The sequence below is a fragment of the Chiroxiphia lanceolata genome, chromosome 12 (assembly GCF_009829145.1).
Source record: "Chiroxiphia lanceolata isolate bChiLan1 chromosome 12, bChiLan1.pri, whole genome shotgun sequence".
Lineage (NCBI taxonomy): Eukaryota > Metazoa > Chordata > Aves > Passeriformes > Pipridae > Chiroxiphia > Chiroxiphia lanceolata.
The window spans coordinates 15,505,001-15,528,717 of record NC_045648.1 but is presented as its reverse complement, the minus strand read 5'-3'; the positions used below and the strand labels follow the sequence as shown (position 1 = coordinate 15,528,717).

General features: G+C 50.3%; 2 protein-coding genes across 8 annotated transcripts in view; one reads left to right on the top strand and one right to left on the bottom strand.

The window, feature by feature from the left end:
• Positions 1–8,230, bottom strand: part of LOC116792594 (mucosa-associated lymphoid tissue lymphoma translocation protein 1-like) — a 30,767-nt gene extending 22,537 nt beyond the window's left edge. For 4 of the 5 annotated variants that reach the window (XR_004359196.1, XM_032699662.1, XM_032699660.1 and 1 more), the window contains exons 1-7: positions 4,890–5,005; positions 4,420–4,514; positions 4,035–4,153; positions 3,694–3,847; positions 3,024–3,202; positions 2,454–2,550; positions 782–808 (exon numbers count right to left, since the gene is read on the bottom strand). Coding sequence is in view for 4 of the 5 variants with exons in the window: in XM_032699662.1 (XP_032555553.1) it covers positions 782–808; positions 2,454–2,550; positions 3,024–3,202; positions 3,694–3,847; positions 4,035–4,153; positions 4,420–4,514; positions 4,890–4,990 (772 nt within the window). In the remaining variant the exon portion in view is untranslated. Of the gene's footprint in view, positions 1–781; positions 809–2,453; positions 2,551–3,023; positions 3,203–3,693; positions 3,848–4,034; positions 4,154–4,419; positions 4,515–4,889; positions 5,006–5,550 lie in introns of those variants that run through there. The other variant, XM_032699661.1, reaches the window with a different exon arrangement.
• Positions 8,231–10,271: 2,041 nt separating this feature from the next.
• ALPK3 (alpha kinase 3) overlaps positions 10,272–23,717 on the top strand; it is a 33,677-nt gene continuing 20,231 nt past the window's right edge. The window contains exons 1-3 of one of the 3 annotated variants that reach the window (XM_032699659.1): positions 10,272–10,444; positions 20,199–20,237; positions 23,385–23,506. In XM_032699659.1, the coding sequence (XP_032555550.1) occupies positions 10,302–10,444; positions 20,199–20,237; positions 23,385–23,506 (304 nt within the window). In that variant the 5' untranslated portion in view covers positions 10,272–10,301. Of the gene's footprint in view, positions 10,445–19,487; positions 20,131–20,198; positions 20,238–22,866; positions 23,507–23,717 lie in introns of those variants that run through there. The other 2 variants (XM_032699658.1, XM_032699657.1) reach the window with 2 other exon arrangements.

The following is a 23,717-nucleotide window of genomic DNA, read 5'->3' as shown; positions in this document are numbered from 1 at the left end:
TGACAAAGCTGTAAACGCTCGGTGGGAGGCAAGGTCTCACCTTCTCCGTTGGAGTGAGGATTCAGGAAATCTAAGAAAAAATTTAGGCAGGAAGGAGAGACCCTAGGCTGCTGCAAGCCTCAAGCACCCTCCAGAAAGCCCTAGGCTTTCTGAACGCTTCAACAAAATACACAATCATTTTGACAGAAAGGGTTGAAAAGTTTACACTTGACAGCCAAAATCTCAGGAGTGCAGGAGGTTCTGCTCTACCTGCCCTACCGTGACTGTGGGCCTGGTGTGCCAGCAGTGCATGGGAGGGGTATGCGCTGAGCCAGGCTAAGGAGTCCTTTCCCTCACAGGGCTGAAATAGAGAAACCCTGGGGTCCTGCTTTGATTTTATCCCCACCTCCCCACTGTAAAAAAAAAAAGGATTTACGTCACTCAGCAGTGGTGGGAGTGAGGAGCTTTGGCCTGCTCTGAGGAGGTATTTCAAGGAAGGGAAAAGGTGTCATGTGAACAACATCTTTAAACTCATTTGGCAGCCCCAGAGCTCAAGACTCAGTTACTCATTAGGAATAATATTACTCCACTTGCTGAGAAAGATCAGGGCTTGGCAGGGGATGGGACTCATCTTGTGCCATGCAGCTCTGATCCCAAAAGCAGAGAGCCTGTTGCAATGTGGGCATAAAGGCTTGAAGTGGTCTTTGCAGGAAAAGAACTCCCCCTGTCTTCCCATCCACCCTGGGGCCTGGCTTTGAATTAAGATAATAAGTGCTCAGGAAGAAAAGATGACAGTACTCACCAAAAAACTTTTCAGAGCCACATGTACCTAGGAAAGAAAGAGGGAAATGATAAGCCTGTGCCCAGCATCCAGTGCCAGGTCTGAATCCTGCTCCAACATTCCCAGCAATGCACAGCTGGGTCAAACACATAGAGGATCTGTATAAGCAACGCTCCTGGGGCAACTTCTTCACAGCCTGACTGCTAACCTTAAACACACTGGTCTTCATGAAATCCTGCCTGATTTATAACATCCTGAGCATCTGGGAAGCAAAGACTGGAAAAGGGGCAGGCCAGGGAAGGAGGGTCAGCACGGAGGAGCTCATACCTGGGCTTCCTGATGCGACACCTTCTCCCTCACTGCAGCAAAAGCAAAGGTAACACAATGACTCAAGGTCAATAAAAGCTCCAAAACAGAGTTTCTCTCCCCATAAACGTCTGGTGCAGAGGGAGCCACCATTTGCTTTTGATTGTGATAATATTCCCCGAGTTGTTCATCTCCCTTCTCTGACTTTCTCTGCTTTTTAGCAGTTCTGGCTCAGAAAAGCCCCCCCAAATGTGACTCGCTTTGGTGAGCTCCACAAGCTTCCCTGCCCAAGCACCTCAGGCTTCTTAAAATTGTTAGTCAAACACCTCCAGCTTTTCCTATTTAAATTAGAAATTAATTTCAAAATTCATCCCAGGAGAAAATTCTAAAACCCTGCAGGCTCTAAAAGAAGAAATTAAAGATAAATTTCATACATCTCATGGGTCTGGAAGACCTCTGGCCCCTGAACCAGTGTTGCTGAGGCACCAGGAATGCCTGGAAAGTTCAAAACAAAACCATTCATCCCATTCTGCCTCTGACAGAGGCACCCGTTGCACATTAAGCTCTGTAGCTGTAACGCTTTGAACCCAACCCAATCTGGTGTCTTTTTCTTGCTGCCTGTCCCCCCTGGATGCAGTTTTGCCAGCTGTGACGAGGCAGGCAGATTGCTCTCTGGATATACAGGATCAATTTGGAGATGCACTTTGGAGAAATTTTAAAGCGAGCTTAAAAAGCAGGATGAGAAGCTTATAGCATAGAAAAATCTCTAGATGGAGTAAAGAGCCAGCCAAGCCAACTTGTGGTATTCTTGCTTCACACAGAGCAAAGGCAGGGGGCCAAGGGAGAGGTGAAGCATGTCTGAGGCTCTGGGGACACATCTTATCCCTGGGATCTGTCACTCATGCAGCATCAGCCCTCAGCTGCCAGCCTGAGGGGCCTGAACCTTCCCAAAACAAACCCCATCCTCTCCGGCTCTCTGTGTCTGAGTGCATCACTTCATCCCAGTGAGGCTGGAAATGAGTTTGGGCACAAGAGCCCACTGCGATTTGGCTGTGGAACTGTGAAATCAGTACCTTGGCAAGGCGGGAAAACCACAGGGAGCAGCTGAGAGCACCGAGCCTGCCCTAACACAGCAGGTTTCTGGCAGACTGCAGAACCCAGCATCCCACCCCACCAGACAGCGCATCACCGGGTCCGCGGGGTTCTCTTTTCCAGCCACTGCTTCCCTCGCTCCCTCTGAGCCCTGATACCAAGGAATCCTATTTATCACAGCCCTCGTTCACCAGCTTGGTGCTTCCAGACAAGAGCATTAAATTCCATTGTACCCTCTAACTACTTCTCACTCCAGGTGATGTGCAGCAAAGCAACGCGGGTTGGCTCTGCTCACCTACGTGAACGTCCACAGCGTTGGTCCAGTGCTCTCCGTGACTGTTGGAGGCACAGCAGAGGTACGTGCCCGAGTCACTGACCTTGGCATGGGTGATCTAGACAGATCAAAAGTTAAACCACATTATTTATGGTGAAAGTCTGTAGCTCCCTGCCAGGATCTGCTGAAGGCACCCATGTTCCTGGAATAGAGTACTTTTCCTGCTATTCACTGAGACTTTGCCTCACAAAGAATCAGGACAGGGACAAGAACCAGAGCAGTACTGGCTAGCAAGGACTCTGGTTCTCCAGCCCAGGATCCTGCTCAGAGAGGGACTAAAGCCACCACTGAGTCAGGTTGGCCATAGCTCTGTCTATTCCAGCCCTGAACATCTCCAAGGACAGAGACCTCACTGTCTTTCTGGCTCCAGCGCAGCACCGTTCACCTCCAAATGAACAACCTCTTCCTAGTGCCCAGCCTGAACTTCCCCGTCAGAAGTGCGCAGAGGACTTTCCCACAACCCTGCAACCAGCTTCTCCCATCACCCGCCTCAGCAGCTAAAGCTTCTGAACTATCCGCAGACAACCTTACCCAGAGTTTTTTTCTCTTGTGCTGTTCCAGCAGGTTCCCATTCCGGTACCACTGGTAGCAGGGGGCTGGGACCCCCATGGCAGCACACTGCAGCTGCAGTGGCTTCCCCACCTCCACCCTCTGCTCCGTGGGGTTGAGGATGATGACGGGCTCTCCTCGCCACAGCCGAGGGGGCAAACCTGCAAGGCAGCAACATGGAATTGGTTCTCCCTCCACGAGGACAGCAAACAATGGCCATTTGTCACCGTCACCACTGCACCTTTCTGCTTTGGGAGCAAGGAATGCTTGGGAGCAACACCTGCAATAGCCAACGCCAGACCACAGCCCTGCCTCTGGCTTCCCAAACCTGACCCTTGCCCTTTCCTGCCAAGGGTGCAGTCAACATGCTGAGGTCAACCACACCCTGAGTTATGTTTGGTCAGCTTTGAAGTAGCCAGATGGACTCTTCTAGTCCCAGCACCCCAAATAGCCCTAGAAAACCCACAGCGAGTGACCAGCAGGAGGTGTAGGTACATGCCAGGTTGGATGGGGCTTGAATCAACCTGGTCTAGTGGAAGGTGTCCCTGCCCATAGCAGGGGTGTTGGAACAAGATGAGCTTTAACGTCCCTTCCAACCCAAACCATTCTGTGATTCCATGATACATCAAGAAGGTAGAAGACATGCTCGTACCTCTGGCGACACACTGATGGACCTCCACCTTCACCCAGTCAGAGAAGACAGCATTTCTGTAGAGGTCATTGACTCTGCAGGTGTAGAGCTGGGTCTGCTCTGCAATAATGGGCAAGTCTGGGTTGGTTGCTCCAGGAATCTGGTGGCAGTCAGACTAAAGGGAAAACACAGGCAGTGGGCAGTGATTCCCTCCTCATTGCTGGCAGCAGAAGGCACTAGGAAGCCCCTTGTAAGAGCAGCAAAAGTGGAAATTCCTGATTTCCTCTCTTCCTTCAGCTCCCCCATTGTGTGCAGGGACCCAACCTGGTGCCATACCCAGGGACACACGCTCCCACCCTCACCTGGTGCTGACAAAACCACTGGTACTGCAGCAAGGTGTGTCCCTCGGCTCGGCACCGCAGTGTGAAGGAGTATCCCACTGGGACAGAGATGGAGACTGGCTGCTCAGTGATGGTAATGGCTGTGGAGAAACAGGGTGTGGAGGTGGAAACAATGCAGTAAGCACAGCCCAGGGCTCGCTGGGCTACAAGAGTGGCATCCATCCTAGCAGGAAGGGAAGTTTGGAGGAACAAGGATGCTCTGTGCAGAGGGAATGGACGAAAGGACGGACGGGTGGATGGGTGGGTGGACGGGTGCCACGAGGATGCCACGAGGCTCTTCTGGGTGCTCTCTCAAGTGCCATAGGGGTCGCACGGTCACTCTTCCCACCGCCCCGTGGCCGCTCACCTTCCTGCATCGCTTCTCCGGCGGCTCCTTCCCGGCCTGGGCGGCCGCCGGCCGGACCCGCGACGGCTCCTCTCCCCGGGACGCGGCGGCGGCACCTGCGGCGAGGGGACGGCGGCGCTGGCGGCGGCTCGGGCCGGGCCGAGCGGCCGCTCACCCGCCGCGGCGGCCCATGGCGGGCTCGGGGCTGCGGCGCCGGGCCGAGGCCCGCACTCCGCCGCCTCGGCCCCCGAACTTCCGCGCTCCCGGCCCGCCCCGCGGGGGCGGTGCCGCCACACGGCGGGGCTGCGGCGGCTCCGCACAGACCGGCCCCGCACGGCCCGGCACGACACGGCCCAGGACGGCCCTGCCCGGTACGGTACGGCCCGGCCCGGCCCCGCGCGGGGTCGCCGGGGACGCGCCCCTCGCTCGGGTGCCAAGGCTCCCGCACCACCCTGCCCACGAGTGACCTCTCTCCCTCCCCGCCGCCTTACAGGTGTATTTGAACATATCCGCTCCCTATGGGTGTCCTCCTCTCCTTCCCGCGGTGTCCCTCTCGCACACTCCTTAGAGGTGACCTCATCTCCACCACCATTGTTGACCTTCCTCTCATTCCCACAAGTGTCCCCCTTACAGGTGTACTTGTCCATATTCCCACGGGTGTCCTCAGCCCCCTCTACACAAGTGTTTTCAACCCCACCAGTTACCTCATCCCCATCCCCACTGGTGACCTCAACTCCTTACCCATGGGTTTCCTCCCTCCTTCCCATGGTGCCCCCTCCACTCCTTACAGGTGTGGATATCCCCAGTGGTGACCTTGCCCCTCTCCCCAAGAGTGTCCTCCCCTCCTCCCCACAGTGCCCTTCCGCCCTTACAGGTGTATTCACCCATATCCCCACGGGTGTCCTTGCCTCCCTCCCCACCAGTGTCCTCAGCCCCTTCCCCACAGGCGTCCTTGTCCTTTCCCCACAGGTGACCTCACCCCCATCCCCATAGCCGACCTCACCCACATCCCCAATGGTGTCCTTAGCCCTTCCCCACAGATGTTCTTGCCCCTGTTCCCATGACCACCCTTGCTCTCATCCCCACAGCCACTCTCACCCCCTTCCCACTCCCACCCAGCCCACCACCCTCACACCCCACAGCCGCTCTCACCTCTCTCCCGGGAGCCACGGACAGAGAGGCTCATGTTGGACCCAGCGCTGCTCTGTGGGTAGGCACGTAGAACCTGCCTCCTCCTCCAAGAAGTCCCCACCAGCTGGGCCAGGCATCACGAGGGCCCCAGGGGAAGTGGTGCTGGCAGCACCAGAGTTGCACAAGCCCCTCTGGAAGGGAAGGGACACAGTGGAGCGTCAGGACTCCAGCGCTGTGCCATGACTTGCACTTACAAGGTTAGGGCAAGGTCAGACTTGTTAACCCAGAACTCTTCACCTTTCAAGAGGTAGCAGGACTACAAGGAAATGAGCTGGAAATGGTGGATGGAGAGGACAGAGGGTGGCCAGGGAGTGACTGATTGTCATTCCCAAAGAACTTTGCAGTGACCAGGCAGCGAGACTGACACAAAGCCTAGGAGGATGAAGCAGGTCTGGGCTCAGGACTTGGAGTGACAAGATTCCTACTCCCAGGGCAGAGAACTTCCCACCAGGCTGGCTTCTCCCCAATAGTCCTAGGAAGCAGGTCCCCACAGAGCCAGGAGTGATGGAGACCAGGACTTCTGAGCATGAGGGGGGACCATGGACCAGCTAGAGAAGAGGCTGTGAGGGGCTCTCACTTCTCTGCTGAAATTTCTCTCCCCTGGGGCTGTAGCAGTGCTTATGGGCTGACCAAGGAAAAGCGAGGCCATCAGGGATGTCTCTCCTGAGTGGCAGCATGGAAGAGCACAAACAGGTCTTCAGGATAGCAGAGAGAAGCAGTTGTGGCTGAGAGTGGTCATGGATCACCTCCACAGGGCAGGGCTGGGCCATGCAAGGGTCCGAGGGACTAAGCAAGGCTGAAGGATGTCCCTCTCCCTGCTGCTTTTCTCTTAGAACGGATGGGGAAGAAGGTGGTAGGGAAAAGCCAACCCAACACAACTGGTAAATGCAGGAAGGATTTTCTCTCTCCATGTCCTTTCCTCTGTGCAGGATGGGACAGTTATGCTGCAAAAGCAAGAAAACCTGCTACACCCTGTCCATCCAATGTGATCCTGAATAACCCCTGCTCCAACCAGGACTGGTCTTTTCCTTTCATGGATACAGAAAAGGTGATGCCTAGCTCATCTCCCCAGCTGTCTGAGATCACATGGACCCTCCTTTTTCCTGATTTCTTAGGGGTCCAGCCAGGCATTTGGAAATACACACTTGCAGGTTTAAAACCTATGAATGATTGCAAATGAAGGTTCTGGCTGAATATGTGCCAGCAGCTCTGTGCCACGCCTGTGCTGCAGAGTTATTATCCATGCAGCACAGGCAGCTAATAAAAATGATCATTAAATTAACCCCAGCACTTTCCTGGAGCTAAAGATGACAATTCTGGTTGATGCGGCATCTCTTCAAACAGCTGGAGGTTGCTGCATTCCCTGTACACTCTTTCTCCAGGCTTCAGAGAGAGAATCCTTCTCCAAATACCTGCTCAAAAAGTCTGTCATATTTGTCCTGCCCTGGCACAGTCTGTGTGAATATCTGGGGAAGAACCAGGGGTGAGAGCTTGTTGTCAGAGTGCAGGAAGAAGCCTGTGATTTTAGAAAGGGAGGAACTTATGGGCGCAGGGTGGGAAAGGGAAGGATAAATTGTGCGAGAGGAGTGAGAAAACATCTGCGACGTGCTGTGAGTCAGTGCTGGATTTGCAGGCAGAGGAGGAAAGCTTTGCTAACAAGGACTGAATCCTTGTGGCTGGCTGGCTTAGGCTTCAGCAGCTAAACATGTTTCCAAAGTGAGACGGGAGCAGAGGGCACTGTCACTCTCTGTGAGCAGAATGACAGGAGAGCAGATGTGAGAGGAAGCTGTCCCAGCAGGGATAGGCACAAGAACCATTCAGAGCCTGAAAGAGCAGAAAAGAATACAACCCCCGTGCGTCTGGGGGGAGGATCAAACACCACAGCAGGCTTTGTCTCATCACATCTGAGCTAAACCTGCACTCACTATCCAGGTTTCCCTCCACTGCTGGGGTGAGGCACTGAACCACATTGTAACCAGGGTGGGAAGGGACCCCTGGGGGTCTCTGGTCTATCCCCCCACTCCAAGAAGGACGTCAATCATCTGCTCAGCACCTTGTCCCCTCCACTGTCTCACAGGATGGAGATAGCCCATTTCTCTGGGACCCTGTGGTACTGTTTGATCTCCGTCACAGGCCAACTAATTTTCCTAACATCTAATCAGAACTGTCCTCCTTGCCACTTGCATTTTGGCCTCTCAGTCCATCACTCTGCATCTCTGAGTCTGTACCTTCCTGTGAGGTAGTGAAGGAAACAAGGAGGTCTCTGTTTAGCTCTCCCCTGAAGCCTGAACCCCGGCTTCTCTCACCCTCTCCTCCTATGTCAGATGCCTGAACTCCCTCAATCTTTTTGGTGGCCTTCACTGGACTCATTTCAGTAAATCAGTGGCTTTCCTGTATTTGGTACTCTGCAACCAGACATAGTTCCAGGCCCAAAGCAGAGACCTACCTGTTCTGGATGCCCTTCTCAGGTGGGCTGGGCTCTGTTCTATCAGATCAACATGCCAAGAGATTGGGCTCATGGTGAAATAATGTCTAATTCATATGCTGGGGCTTGAATTCAGGTTTCCTGAAGCTGTGGGACCTGAAAGTCCTCCTCCTCTTTCCAGAGAAAGGGATGGGAGCAAGAGAATGCTACATTACCTCCTCCCAGCCCAGCATCCTCCCTCCCACATTTGGGCAGCAGCCAGGGCGCAGTGAAGGGTGTGAGATCAGGGCACGCACACTGAATATTCTTATGTCGCTCAAACGCTTCTTGAGCCAAAGGTAGTGTCTTCATCCTGCATAAACCTCAGGAGATTTTTCCTTCCACACATTTGTCCTGTGGATTTTATTAACCCCTACTGAGCAGCCACAGCTGTGTGTGGGAGCAGCTTAATGCCAAGAGGATGGAGGAAGCATCTCCCTTTTACTGACTTTACCTCCTGCTAATTTCACTTGATGCCCCTGGTCTTGTTCTCCTCGTCCCTCACAGCTGTGTATGCCTCAGTCATGGCACCTCAGTTCATTCTCCCAGGCTGAAGAGTCACAGTCTGTGTAGTTATTCTTCATGCAGCAGCCAGGCTGGACCTTGGTTCATCCTTGCTGACCTTCTCTGTGTTTCAGGTTTGGGGTTTTTTTTGGGTCTACTGTACTCTGTTAGAGATGGATTATTCCTAAGTGGCATTAGCCAACACAGAGCCCACTGCTGCCTATCTAAAATGACTATTGTGGTTTCCCCGATGGATCATGTTATGTTTGTTTTATGCAATTTCATCTGCTATTTCACTGCCTGGAGAAGACAAGGTCTTCAGTCAGCCCTCTGGGACCACCTTTCCTTATATTTCTTAGGACCACATCCAAATGTCTTAGGAGGTCCATCTCCTTTGCCTTTGCCAAGATTAAGTATCTTCTCTGGTATTCAGCCATTTACGTGCCTAATAATGTGATCACCTGCCACCATAGTGCACCCTGTGATCACCTGTATGGGTGATGCACACACTGTCTGTGTCCATGCACATCCTTGTGCCAGTGCCTATCCAAAGTCACCCTCCAAATCACAGTGTTAGCTGGGAAAAGGAATCAGGAATGTCCTGCTCCAAGTGATCCATCACCTGCCCCTGATTGCTGTTGCATCCGCTGCCTCTCCCGCCCCAGGAGGATCAGCTCAAATCCTGTTCTCTTTCCCAGTCTGGAGCAATTTGCCATCATCTCCCTGCTCCTGCAGCAATCACTGCTGTGCAGCTGTGCACAGGCAGTGATCCACAGTGAATCTGCTCTATCCATCATTCCAGGGCTGGAGGGATGCGATGCCACCAGTGATGTGCTTGCGGCGCATGATGCAGCAGCTTGACAGGCAAGAGGAAGGCAGAACAAGAATAAATCCAATTTTACTACTCATTATGTTTTCATTTGGTATTAAATCACTGCTGGTAATAGTTTGTGACACATATCCACCTTTTATAGCCTGTTTTGTGCTGTCTTTTCCATGGAGACTATAAATACCATCACAGACCTTCTCCTGAGCATTCTGGGATAAAGAGCAGGCTGCCAAGGCATAAGACCCCAGTGTGAGGATGTGACTGCTGAGTGGTGCCACCAGCAAGGGTGGGAGCCTCGTGCCTACAAGAAATCAGGGGAGGTTGTAGCTGATCCTGGGAGATCATAGAACCATGGAATATCCTGAGCTGGAAGGGACATGGAGGGCTGAAGTCCAGCTCCTGGCCCTGCACAGGACACCCCAACAATCCCACCCTGTGCCTGGGAGCATTGTCCAAATGCTCCTTGATCTCTGGAAGCCGTGGGGCCGTGACCACTGCCCTGGAGAGCCTGTTCAGTGCCTGACCACCCTCTGGGGGAAGAACCTTTTCCTGAGATCCAACCTAATGCTCCCCTGACACAGCTCCAGCCATTCCCTCGGGTCCTGTCACTGGTCACCAGAGCGAAGGGGCATTTGAAGTGTGAGAAATTCCCCTCATTGAGGTGGAGGTTATTATTTAAAAAAATAAAAAAAATAAAAAAAATGTAGACTTCTTCCCCAAAAGATGAAGTGGAGCTCGCAGCCATGGGGAGAGGGAGAGGCCGGGCAGCCAGCCCAGAGAGGCCGGGCCGTGGCCGCTGCGTCACGTCCCCAACACCCCGACTGACAGCGGCATGTGCAGGGTCGCTATAAATGCCAGCGGTGACTGACAGGGCGGGCAGCCGCGGGCAGGGGCAGCCTCAGTCCGGCCGCCGCCATGGGCTCGACCCGCCGGGCCCTCGCCGGGCTCTACGGGCAGGGATCGGGCCACGCCGATGGCGCCGAGGAGGCCGAGAGCGCGGCCTGGGCCTCGCGGCCGGACCGGCGGAGTTACCTGCTGGGCATCCGGCCCCAGAACAGGTGAGAGCGGCCGGCCCGGGGGAACGGGCTGCTCGGGGGGTGTCCCCACGCTGGCCGCTGCCCTGGGTGCGAGTGACACCGGGGACGGCGCCTGCGGGAGACGCGCCGAGGGCGGGCGGGGGCCGGAGGCGCGGGGGAGGCGGTCCGGGCTGCCCGGAGGGGCAGCAGGGCAGGCTGGACACCTCCCAGGCCGAAAGGCAACGCCCGGCCCCAAACCCAGCTGGAAGTGGTGTGGCCACCTGGGCCTCATCATGCCCTGTGGGGATTCTCCCCACGGACCATTCCCAAGGGGGAAAAGCCAAGTGATGGCTTGGGCTCTCCAGAGGGGCTGGTGGGCCCCGGGCTAGTCCCTCTTGCCCCCTGGAAGGAGCTGGGGGTGTCGTGGTTGTTGCTGGGGCAGGGGGTATTGGTGTTGTGCATCACATGTAACTGGGTGGGTGTGTGGAGTCCTGGAATCATTGAATAGAATTGTGCAATATCTTGGGCTGGAAGGGACCTGCAAGGATCATCAAGGAAGGGACCTGCAAGGATCATCAAGTCCAGCTCCTGGCCCTGCACAGACACCCCAACAATCCCATCCTGTGCCTGGGAGCGTTGCCCAAACACTCCTTGAGCTCTGTCAGCTGTGGGGCCATGATCACTGCCCTGGGGAGCCTGTTCAGTGCCCAGTTGCCCTCTGGGGGAAGAACCTTTCCCTAATATCCAACCTAAACCTCCCCAGACACAGCTCCAGCCATTTCCTCAGGTCCTATCACTGGTCACCAGAGATTGATCAGTGCTACCCCTCCACTTCTGTTCATGAGGAAGCTGCAGACCCTGATGTGGTCTTGGTCGATGGCTTCCCTGTGAAATCCTGACAAACATGAGTGTCTGTCTCTCCAGTTAAATTCAGGGAACAGCACTGACCTTCCTGCCTTCATTGTAGTGAAGCTGCTCAACACCAGACACAGAGCGAGGGGCCACACTAGTGCCTTATCTTATTGCCAAAAAGGCATTTCTACAATGTAGATAGGGGCCAACAGCAATGAGAACAGCATTCCTGGGTCAGGAATGGCCTCAGGCAGAGGGTCTGGGGAAGAAATAAGGCTTTGTTCACTGGGGAGAAAGTATGAGAAACATGCTGTCAGCTGAGCCTGACTGAGGGTAGCTCACACAAAAATACAGGGCGATGTGCCAGTGGAGCCAAAGGTGTCGGTGATTGTGTGAGGTGTTCAAAAAAAGCCTCAAAATTACTTTGAATGCACTGGGAATACTGTTCAGTCTCCAAACGACTGTGCCTCTTCCCTGCTGATGGTTTATAAATAATCCATTTCCAGCATGTCAGACACTGATGCCTCAAAGAGTGAGACATTCATAAAAATAAACACAGGACCAAAAGACATAAAAAAGGGCTGCTTGGAAGTCAGGTGTTAAAACTGGGTAACACCAAAGTGGAGCTGCCTAAATTGAGTTCCTTTGTGCTGGCATCGTGGGGTGCAAGCTAATTGTGGTCTGGCTGCACACAGTGGCATCTTCAGCACCAACAAATGCCAATACAGGGTCCACAACCTGCAGCCTCAGGAAAATCTCTGAGCCCAGTGACTCCATTCTGTGGATTACAGGCAGAGAGAGGATTTAATAAAGAAGATCTCAAGGTGCTTGGATTGCCTATAGCTTGACTTGAGCATATTCCCCCTGACTGTGCTCGAATTGCAGCTTTAATCAGTTTAACCATAAAGGAAGGTTCATCCATCCTGCAAGCAATACCTCCAGTGTTCCCCAAATCCCCTGAAGTTTTCTTTACATCTGCTGAGGAAGGCATGGAGTGATTTTGGTCTCCTGGGCAGTGCACCTGATGTCTTCTGACTGGATCGACTCTGTGGCTGATGTATGGCAAATCCAGCCCATTTCTGCAATGCTCTGAGCCCTGAACTCCTTGAACTTGTCAGACTGGTGCTGCCAGGGCTGCACCCCAGTTCCCATCCATGGGAGCCTAATCCTGGCAAAGGGACTCTGTGCTGCCACACTCAAATCTGCAGCACATTCAATTTCCACAAACTGGCCAGTCCTTTTTCCAATCCGCTTATGTTTGTGGTTGTCAAAGCCTGTGGCAAGGCAATTTTGTTTTGCCTGTTAACTCCACTGTCTGCCCCTTCTGTTGTAAGAAGTGGTGAATAAATATTTGCCAAATAGCAAAACTGACCTTTCCCTGTCATGGCAACTTCCAGTTTCCCTGATGAGTTAGGGTAGAGTCATATAAAAGTCTTGTTGCCTGTGGAGCCCTACAAGTGGTGAAAGCTTGAGCCAGGATGTGTGGAAACTGTTGTTGTTGTCTAAGATGTAGGGTAAGGGGTTGAATAAAGTGGGTCTTTTTGTCCTGTAATTAAATAATGGATCATAACAATTATGGAAAGCAAGTGAGTGGAATGGTGCAGCAAGGAGACTTTCAGAAAGCAATTATGAGTTTAATTAAGTCCAGGAACATCTGGAGAGCTTGCCTGGGAGAACTTGAAAAGCAAGATGAGCAACATGCTGAACGGCAGATAACATTGAGCAGTTCTCTTTGACACAGAACAGATTTGGGTTTGGAGCTAACAAAGGCATGGGACAAGTGATGCAGACACAGAATTGCGGTGGGAGGCTGCTGTGGTGGTTAGAAAACAGAAATGGATATTCTGGTCTAAAGAAAGTGCGGGTTTCTTTCAGGCTTCTCTGTTGCTGTCTTTATATGTATTTATAAAGTGTATTTAATAAAAATATTTGCCTGCTCTTTTCACCCATTCTTAAAGCAGTAGAAAGTGTAGTGACAAGGTAGAGGTACATGCAGGCATCTTTAGGAAAAGAAACTGAAGTTGGGAATCCCTGCTTCTGGGGTGACTTGGACACATTCTTCAGTCAGCTCTGGGGTCTCAGCATAGGAAGGACTTCCAAAAAGGAAGGACTCTTTGAGGAGGCCACAGAATGATGAGAGGGATGGAGCCCCTCTGGTCTGAGGAAAGACTGAGAAAATTGGGATTGTTCAGCCTGGAGAAGAGAAGCTTCAGGGTAACCTAATGGTGGCCTCCCAGTACCTGAAGGGAGCCTGCAGGAAAGATAGCTAGAGATTGTTTACAAAGAGATTGTGACAGGCCAAGGGGGTATGGCTTCCCACTGTCAGAAGGCAGGGTTAGATGGGATATTAGGATGAAATTCTTGGCTGTGAAGGTGGTGAGCTTCTGGCACAAGTTTCCCAGAGAAGCTGTGGCTGCCCCATCCCTGAAGTGTTCAAGGCCAGGTTGGATGGGGCTTGGAGCAATCTGATCTAGTGGAAGGTGTACCTGCCCACAGCAGGGGTTGGAATAAGATGAGCTTTAAGTTCCCTTCCAACCCAAACAATTCTGGGATTATATGTAGAGGGCAGCCTGGATGATCTTACTTGGTCTCCCTAATCCTACAGGAGGAAAGGGATGTTGTGTAAATTGAAGGATATGAATTTGAAAACCAGAACATGCTTTTTCTGTTTTTTAGCTTGTAGAATATGCCAGAGGTGGTGCTACAGGGGCCAAAAGAATAGAGGTGTTGAAAATGACTGTAGAGAGAATATAAATCCTTTTATTAGACAGAGTGTTCAGGGTGTTTACGCTGTGTGCCCTCAGGAACTGGTATTTAGGAAGGATTTTTCCTGTGAGCAGACAACTCAGTGTCAAGAGATCACCGGCTTTCCTTTGCTGGTCTTTTAACATACCTGATATTGGACAATGTGAGGAGCAGATTGGTGATTTGCCTTCTCCCCTGGCTGCTGACAGGACTTTTTTATTTTGGGGTAGCTGTTTTGTTTGTGTTGGGTTTTTTTAAACCCTCTTATGTCTCAAAGCACTTGACTATAATTATTTCACGAAATGGGAGGAGGAGCTGTCAGTCCTTTCCATGGTCTGCCTTAGCTGTATTCATAGGCCACAGCTCCAGGACATATCTTTAGGTTTCCTTTTTGTAAGAACTAGTGAGGCTGGAGAGTGTCTTGTGCAGAGAGATGCAATTTTATATAAAATCTTCATTTGAGTCCCAGGTGAACTCCTCTGCTGGCAGCAATGTGCACCTCTGGCCTCGTGCAGGTGTCTGCTCCTTGGTCTCGTTAGAGCATTGCCTCCTTGCTTATGTGTCTTTCTACTGTCATAGCTGCATCATACACAGATATTTATAGAGTGTAGTGACATTGCCTCTGATCTTTTCTTGGATGACTGTCTCTGTTTGGGGTGGCAGTTGAGCTCAGGAGACAGCCTTGCCACCTGGCTCTTCTGGCTGGAAACCATTCCCAATCTTGTCCCTCTTGCTTTGCACATAGATCTTTCTCCTTCATTCGATATTGTTGCTATAATAAAGTGTGCTGGAAACTCAGGAGCACTTGTTTCCTGAAAAGCATGTTTAGTTCAGAGGAGTTCCCTCTTCAGCAGCTGGGCACCTGTATCATCCTGTGTGACCTTGCTTTGGCAAGGAGTGGTGTAACTCTTAGGTAAGGTGCCAGCTGAGGCACCTGAGAGCATTCAGTCAGTTTGATTTGTGGGATGGAAGTGTCCTAAACTCTAAAAGGAGGGACAGCCAGTACCCACTGGAAAGGCAAAAGTAAAGGTGTCAATGATTCAGCTTCAAACCCTGTGATCTGTAGGACAGAGGCATCTGTTTCCCATTGGTGTAATTACTTGCATAGTGGTATCTGGTTTGAGTGGGGCACCTTGGCAGTGAATAACAACACTGAATAACAATCCCAAGCAGTCCCAAAGGGGGATTTTTCAGCCCCCTTTCCAAAGTCTCCTGTCCATATATCCCCTAGAAAGCCAAGCAGAGATGAGTGTGTAGGTGATAACCAAGGCTGGAGGAACCGGGGCTGGACAAGCAGTGCCCTTCAGGATCCCTGTTAAAATACAGAGCATATCACGTGTGAGAACTTTGGTCTTCTCTGGAAACCTCATAAAAGGAGATGTTTCCCAGGCCAAAGATCCCATCTCATTGAGTGTAGGGGAGTGTGTGGTCCTCTCCAAACAAGGCATCTCCCATGCCACAGCAGATGCAGTTCTCAGCAGAAATTAAAACCTGCTCTACCCTCGCTCTGTTTCAACAAGGGGAGGAGAGTCTCGGGTGAATGAGGCTGTTATCTCATAGTGACTCAGTCTCACACTTCACAGCATCACCTGGTCCAAGGAAGAGGAAGGAGTAAGAGCTGTTACAGGCAATTTTACTTTCACTTTTCTTCTTTTCTATGCACCGTGAGCTGCCAGGAGGATGTCACCTTTCCTGGGCATCTCATTGTCCAATATTTGCTTTACTTTCTTTTGCCATTTCTTATTCCTCTGTGTCTTTCTAAATTTAATTTGGACCATAGAAACAGCAATAATTCAGAGTTAAAATACACAGATCTGAGCCATCTTCAGAGCATTACAGAGGCTGATACAGGAATGTGTAACTTAATTTATTGTTCTCCACCTTCTCTGTTAATGAAACCTAACTCTCAATTGTTACACACAAGTCTGTGTTCATCTCAGCACAAAGTAAATTACCTGCATAAAAAAATGCCATATTTCTGCAGTTCTGACATCGATTCAGTCTGTGACCTTGACAAGCAAAGACTCAATACATCCATTTTCCAATCTGAAATAACAATGTGTCTTGTACAGCAACACAGCCCTCACAGCTGCTTTATCAGGGACTGCTGATAGCTGCTGCCATGGTATATGAACACCAGCACACTCCTTCTGTGTGTGCATGGTGTGCTTGATAAGGAGCGGGACACATGGTAGAAAAGCGGCCTAAGCATAACCATATGTACATGAAAGCTTCATTATTGGCTTTTAAATGTTGAAAAGGGTTTGCTGCCGACAGCTGAGGCAGTATTCGGAGTGGCTTGTATTTCTTTCAAGTAGTATTAACCTTGGAGGCAGACAAGTTCATAGGAAACCTTATACTTGGAAGTCTACATGTGCAAAACACGCCAAATAATGTCACGGGTCAGAGAGTCAGCAAGGGGATTGCCAGGGCTGTCCCTCTGTCCGGCTCCCGGGATGGACAGGCTGCCCTGCTCTCTGTGGGCTTCCCAAGGAGCTTTAGTGCAATGCTTCTTCCCTCAAAACATAACTCAGAGCTCTCTGCTTTGCTGTCATGGACTCATTTTGCTGTTTCCTTCCTGCGCTGGGCAGCTTGTGTGGCTCAATTTTCATGCTGTGAAGAAGCACAGAAAAAATACTGATGACTGCTGCAGTTCAAGCAGCTCGAGTCCAGGTGCTTGTCCATATGAGGATGGAGCCACTGTTAAGCCTATTTCAGGGTCTCCTGAGCTCTTGTTGACTTCTATGTGAGGAATGAGCCAGAAGGAGAAAGATTTCTTTATCTCGGGGAGAAGAAATACTGAAAGAGGGCAGTTTCATGGAGTGATTGCATGAGAGGGTTAGAAAAGGTGTGAGGTTGAACGTCTTTGTTTTTCAAGCAGTTAACTTTTCAGTGCCAGTGGGGTGATGTACCAGCCCAGGCCATCAACTTGAGTGGTTAAAAAAACGTGAGTGGTGTTGACAGTTCTGCCTCCTGCCCGTGCAAAACTGAAATTTGGCAAGTGCCTAAAAACGGGGAAGGCTGTCTTCACTTCCAAAGGAAATTATGGCTAGTTGAAGGGCTAAAACATTTAAGAGTATGATAAATGGCCGAAGGAATTTGAAAGCCTCTGATACAACAGAATTTAAAGAAGAACTGAGACTGGTAGAAGGTATGTGCTAGAGGGGTATAATTCTGTGTCCAGCTGTTAATAAACAAACCTGTATTTTCAGAACTAGCTTATAAAAAGCTGAGCTTCATTTCATGGATGTGAGGTGTGCCCGAGCTGGCCTCCTCCCACTGATTCTGGACATGCCTAGAGCAGACCTCTTTGAACTCACTTCTCCAGTAGAAAGAAGCCTTATACTTGAGATTGATTCACCACTTCAGGTTCCTCAGGATAACATAAGCGTTTACATTCATCCAGTAACTGTAATGGCCCTGAGCTCGCTCGAGGGAGACACATCCACTGCTGATGCTGCATTTCGTTAGCAGAGCCCTGTGCTGTTTGTGCTAATAAGTCCCTGGGGAGCCCAGGGCACAAACAGCCCAGTCCCAGCAAGGATCAGACCAGGCACACTGGGGTTTCCAGGTGGGTAGATTGGGTTCAGAGTCTGATGTAGTTGTGCTGTTGCAGCTCTACATGGATATGCTGGAACGTAATTGAAGTGAAGCACCAGCTGCCTGCAGGCAGGGCTGTGCTGGCTGCAGCATCCACAGTTTGATCTTCCTCTCTCGGGGTTTAAAACTCTAGTCTGAAAAGCAAATTTAGCATATTGAGGTTAAACTTCAGTTAATACATCATGGCCTTTTTCTTCTGATAATATCAAAGCTCCTCAAGAGACCCTCAGTCCAGCGTTCAGCGTTGTCTGAGGATGTGAAGTGAATAAAGCCCACCTTGCCTTAACACTGGGGATTAAAAAAAAAGCACTGTCAATGTTCAGTGTTTGATCACATGCATGAGCACAAGGGGTTCATGGCACTGACACCTTTCCTTCTGACTCCTCTTTTCTTTACATCTAAGCCAAGACACATCCCCATTTGTCTTATGCAAGAAATGATGATTAAAACCACACTTCTGCCTACACTAGCATTTTCCAGCAAGGATTTTGGGATCTTCCCTCAAGGGATGGCCAGGTCCTTAGTATTCCTGGAGGGCAAGAGGATGTTTTTCCCTTGCAGTGGTAAGCAAAATGGTTTTGTTTATAGTTGAGAAGTTGGTGGTTGAGACAGTTTAAGCCCATGAGTTGTGTTTCCAGCCAGACGGAGCTGCCTGGGGGCATCCCAGAGCGCAGGGATGAATCTGTCCATGGGATCACCTGCAGTGGTTGTGCTTGGGAGGAGCATGGGGAGGAGGAAGCTGGATCCCTGGGAGGTCAGGACAGGGTGAGAGCAGCAAAAGGTGCAGTTTGAGCTCTTGGAGCTCTGAGGGTGTCTGTGAGTGATGAGGACAAGGTGAAGTGGTGATCAGTAAAGAAGGTAGTGCAAAGGTGTGCCTGGCAGTGCCAGAAAGGACATGGAGCTCACAGGGATGTCACAGGTGGTGGAGCTCAGCTGGACAGACAGAGTTCTTCTGTCTGACTTCTCCCATGGGCCAGCACAGCACACGAAAGATGGATTGTGTGTGATGATCGTGATGATCAGCCTGTTATGGTTAATGTTTGATTTTCCCAGCTGGATAATGCCCAATCTCTGGCATCCTCTGGCTTCGTGAACAGCAGTTGGCACTGGGAAGGGATCAGGATTGTGTGGCTGGGGGTGGAGAGGGTGAAGCCACTGCCACCCATGTTTGTTGGGTTAAAGCTGCTCCTGAGCAGCTGTCTAAAACTTCTGCTGTCTTTGCTCTCCTGAAGAAGAGTCAGTGAGCCCTTCAGGGTTTTTTTCCCCTGGTGTAAATGTGCAATGATTTGTGTAAAGCATCAGGCCTCCCAGCTGAACTACTTTTTTTTTTTCTACTCATGTAAAGGTTCTGCCTCCACAGGTGGAACATACAGTTGTCAGAAGCACTTTTCAGAGTCTCTCTGTCGTCATTTTTAGGGCAAGACTTGGAGTCCTGCTGACTTCCACATGACTGGGACTTGCACATTTGGGTAGGAGACCTGAAGAGGTGCACCTTCAGGTGGACCTTCAGGTGGTTCTTCCTGCTGTCTTCTCTAGCACCTTCACAGAGCACTGAAGTTTGGTGGTTCACTGGTCTTCACAGCAGAAGCTGAGAAGGTTTGATCTGTCTGCATGGACGGATGTGGGAGTCTGGTATCCTACATCCCAGAGGGGATATCTGTGCTGCAGTCATTTCTGAGGCTACATGGTGAGGTTGTTGCATAGGCACAACTATGTATCTCAGTGCAATTAAATCCCTGAGCTTACTTGCTGTTGACTAGTCAGTCCCTGGTTAGTTTTAGATTTTTCATTGCCATGCGGGTGAGCTCAGGGCCTGAGGAACTGCTTCTGACTGCTCCAGGTCAATGTGCAGAGGTTGTCACACTGTCCCAATCTGGCAGTATGGCCTTTTGGCTAGGACATGAGTCCTTGAAGACACTCTCGAGAGAGAGCTGATGACCACTGGTAAGTAGCTCATCGGGGTGTCCTTTGTGCAGGACTCGGGTGTTTGATTTTGTTCCCTGAATCAGTTAATGTTACAACATGCTCCTGCAAAGAAAGCAAAACGTGTAGATTCTTGTAAAATCTCCTTCTGTTATTTTATTTAAATGTTTTGCCAGACCTTAGTGATTTGGTTGGCAGGCTGGAAAGCCGCCTGTAGTGACTAGGGAGCTATCAGCTTCTCCCGGGAGCTGTCCTTGGAAGCACAGAGGGCACCCAGCTCAGGCCACCTGCTTGCCATCAGAGAAGGGGGGGGCCCGGTCCAGACTCCCTCCTGCTGTTTAATTGGACACCTCCCGGGGGGAGTTGCCTGCTTTGAGCACAACGCTGGTGCATGGAAGGCTCAAGGTGCTGCTTCTCAGAAACCTACTTGTATAAATGTCCTGACACCGGTTCTCTGCAGTTAACGACCATTTCATTTTTACAGCCTTTGATTTCAATTCACAATGTGGCTTGCTCGTCCTGGCAGGCAGCCTAAGGCAGCTGTACCTTCTTTAAATAGGAACTCTGACCTCTGCAAAACGACTCATCATTAATACGTCTCTGTAACGGTTTGTTTATTTCAGCTCCTTTCCATGCTTCTCTCTCTCTAATGGTTTTTATGCTGTTTTTTGCTTAGCTTATCAAGCAGCAGATTCTGTCCCTCCAGTTTAGGAAGGTAAAACTGCGTTGCATTAAACTGTTCTGACCAAACACTTTTCTGAATCTGCCTGCACATGACTAACCTGTAGTGCTTTGGTACTAACTAATTAATCAGTCGAGAGACCTGAAGTGATCTAACAGCCTCATTCTGCATGATTGGATCCCTAATACTTTCTTGAACTGCAGACAGAAAAGTGAATGTTCATTGTAATTTCTGTATTAAGGTGCAAGAAATATTCCTCTTTTTTAGCCAAAGGTTGGGTGTTCTTGATATTAAAGTGAGACTTCCATACAGAGACATTAAAAATTGGATATACCTGCCCTGAGACTTTTAGGACAGAAATTTTCTTCCCCCGTCCCCCGCCACTGTTGTGAGTATCCTCATTCACTTGGACTCTGCCCCAAAATGCACTTGTACAGCTGTACTTTGCCTTTGGGAAAAGAACACATTTGGAAATGCACGTGCATTGCTGGTGTGCTGCAATGGCAGGTAGAGGAGTGACTGTGGAGGGAAAAGCCTCTCCTGAACACCCCTGTAGCTGTGGGATTGCTAACCAAAAAGTCAGAAAAAGAAAATCATGATGAAGAGGAATACACTTCTCAAATCTCCTTCTCCAGTAGGCTTTTGTATGGAAATCCCTCTTTAATGTGAAAAGGCTACTGAATTGCTAGGGTTCCTTCCTAGTCTCCAGGGCTTTTTCTGCCCCAAGGATGCAGCTCCAGGAAGGCCCGGAGGAAAAGCGGCTGGTGCTTTGTGTGGAATTCCTTGAATACTCTGAATTACTCGTTTAGAAAGCAATTTGAATTGGACGAGCCTCTTTGCAGCTGGAATGAGTCAGCTGAGAGCCCCACAGTGCCCAGCCTCCAAAACCCCTGTGGCCAACACAATGGTTTCTTTGAAAGACTCAGTAGACCTTCCAGGCTTCCTGCCAGGTGTCGTTGGGCAAGTCTCTGATTCATCTGCTGAGCCTGTGGAGCTCCCAGCTCCTGGCCACGCTGCTTTCCTAAACCATTCAGTAGCCTTTGCTGTATTTCACTTGGTTGTGGGATTTGCACTGAGTGGACCAGACTTATTCCTGGTGCTGCCTGCTGGTGCTGGTGGCGTGGTGCTGGGATTAAACTGGGTCCTGAGTGTCACTGTGTGTGTGTGCATCACTTGATTTTTAAGATGCTGACCCAGTTGCTCTCCTGCTGGGGTATGAAATGTTCGTTGATGCTTGGGAAGTTCCTTTTTGTGGATCTAAAAGGCATTTACTGGTATGGGACTGGGGATCTGTATTTTGAAGGGAGAATCAAAACCCTACCAGTAACTGCCTTGATATTGGATTGTCTGCCTTGCTCTGTGGAAATGGGCATTTGGGCATTTTTTCTCTTGAGATTGGACTTCGGAAAGGTTTCTCTGGTTTGAAACAGCTTTTGACTCCCACAGCCCTTTCCTGGCTCCCCAACTGTATGAAGACCAGTGTCCTGTGGACCATTGGTTTCCACAGAAAAGAATCTGAGCTGTGGAATCTGTTTTTTTACCCCATCCCACACGTATGTTTGGATACAGACAGTGCTTATAACCCTCCTACAGTAGATGAGTCAGGTTTGCAACAGCCTGAGCTTCCCCTGTCCCGACCCTTACCCAGCACAAGGTGCCTGGGAGCTGGGTGAGACTCCAGTGGTTTGTTACTCAGGGATTCATCTCCCTGTGTCTCTTACAAACCCATTCTAGCAGGAAGTCAGAGTGAAAATCATGACACTGCAGCCTCCAGGTAAGTTTTCAGGGTAGATGGAACAGGCAGTTGCTGTGCCTGGAGCTCTCCTGACACCTTCAGCCATGTCTGCTCAGTCCCTGTCGGTGCACTTGCCCTTGCTGGTTCACGCTAAATGTGGGGTTTTTCCTCAACAAGTTTGCTTCCTTAGCAGGTAGAGCATGAGTAGCAGCAGCACCAGCATCCTGCCTGCAAGCCAAGGGCTGCTTGTGAGGCCGGGGTCCTCCTCGTGGAGCCCCCACCACGTGCTCTGAGCCCTTCTGCTCGTGGTGGAGCTGTCTCAGGAGTGGTTTGGGGGTTTGTTCCACCCCTTGCATGTCTCTAGAAGCTGATCACTTGTTTAAGGAATGTCTTTCACTGCTAAAAATTATATAAATAGAGCTGCCAGCTACGATTCTCTTGTAATATCTGCTGTTTCTGCCAAGATCCTTTTGCTTGAGACCATGGAGTCCCCTCTCCTACTGTAAACATGTAGTGTTTTAATTGCAGAGGGAAAAATTAAATAAGAAGTTCTTAGTTTCCAAGAGTCTCAGAGCATTATCTGAATGAAGACCCAAGTTGGAATTTATTTAAGAAAGCCCAGATCTTCTGGGGCCTCCCTTGGTGATGCTTTAGCAGGGTTGGCAGTGCTGGATGAATACAGTGATTTATTGCTCTCATTGAACAGTGCTGAAATATCTGGGAAATTCAAGGCCCACTTTGGAGCTTCACAGATTGCACTGACTGGATAGTTCTGGCTATTTGGGTATCCCAGCCTAGACTTTGAGGTCAGTGCCTGAACTCAAGGAGTAGGGACTGTGAGTCCTACCTGCAGCAGTGAGAGGTTAGGCAGGAAATGCTTGCCAGTTTCCCAGCTAATTCCCAAGCTCAGAAAGCTGCCAGACAGGCTCAGTCTCCCTCAGTGAGCTATCTCACAACTACCAGCTTTTCTTAATTCTCAGACAGCTGCTGTGTTCTTGATATGTGTTCAGTTCACACTTGGCCTAAAATGACATAAGAATTCTTCAGAAATAAAGAAAAATCCCAGTGAACAGAACAGCACTTGAAACACTGACGGTTCAGAAATTACTTTGTTAGGTCTGGCTCTGAGCCTGCTGACTGGCCAAAGAGATGTTTTGTTGTAATAAAGAACTAAAATGGTTCTTGACATTCGTTGCCCCCATAGCCATAAGGGCTAAGACAAAGGGAATGTCTCCCAAATGACACTTTAAATTGCCAGTCATCTTAGGAGGGAGAAATCAGTCAAATGCTCTGACACTGGACTGGACTTATGAGCAAGTGTAGGGATGATGGGAGGGAAGAGGGCACGTACAACAAGAGCACAGGCTGCTGAGATGAGACAGAAAGCAGACCCTTTGATTTTTCTGGTCCTTTGATCTCTAAGAAATGCTTCTTGAATCTTCCAGGAGCACCTTCTGCGCAATCATTTCTCAGCTGACGGAGGAAACACAGCCACTATTTGAAACCACTATCAAATCCCGTTCTGTGTCCGAGGACTCTGATGCTAAATTCACGTGCATAGTGACAGGTAACAGTGTCTTCAGTGAATAACCCGGTCCTGCCTCATCTGCTGGACTTGCTCTAGTTAAGCTCTGCAGCAAGTGGTAACAAGGATAACAAGCCCACCGTTGTCAGACTGCTAAGTAGAGATTTGGCAATTGCATGATGATTTTAGCTTTAACTTAAGGGAGGGGGGAAACAGCTGAGAGTGTAAAGAGGCAAAGGCATAAGCTAACATC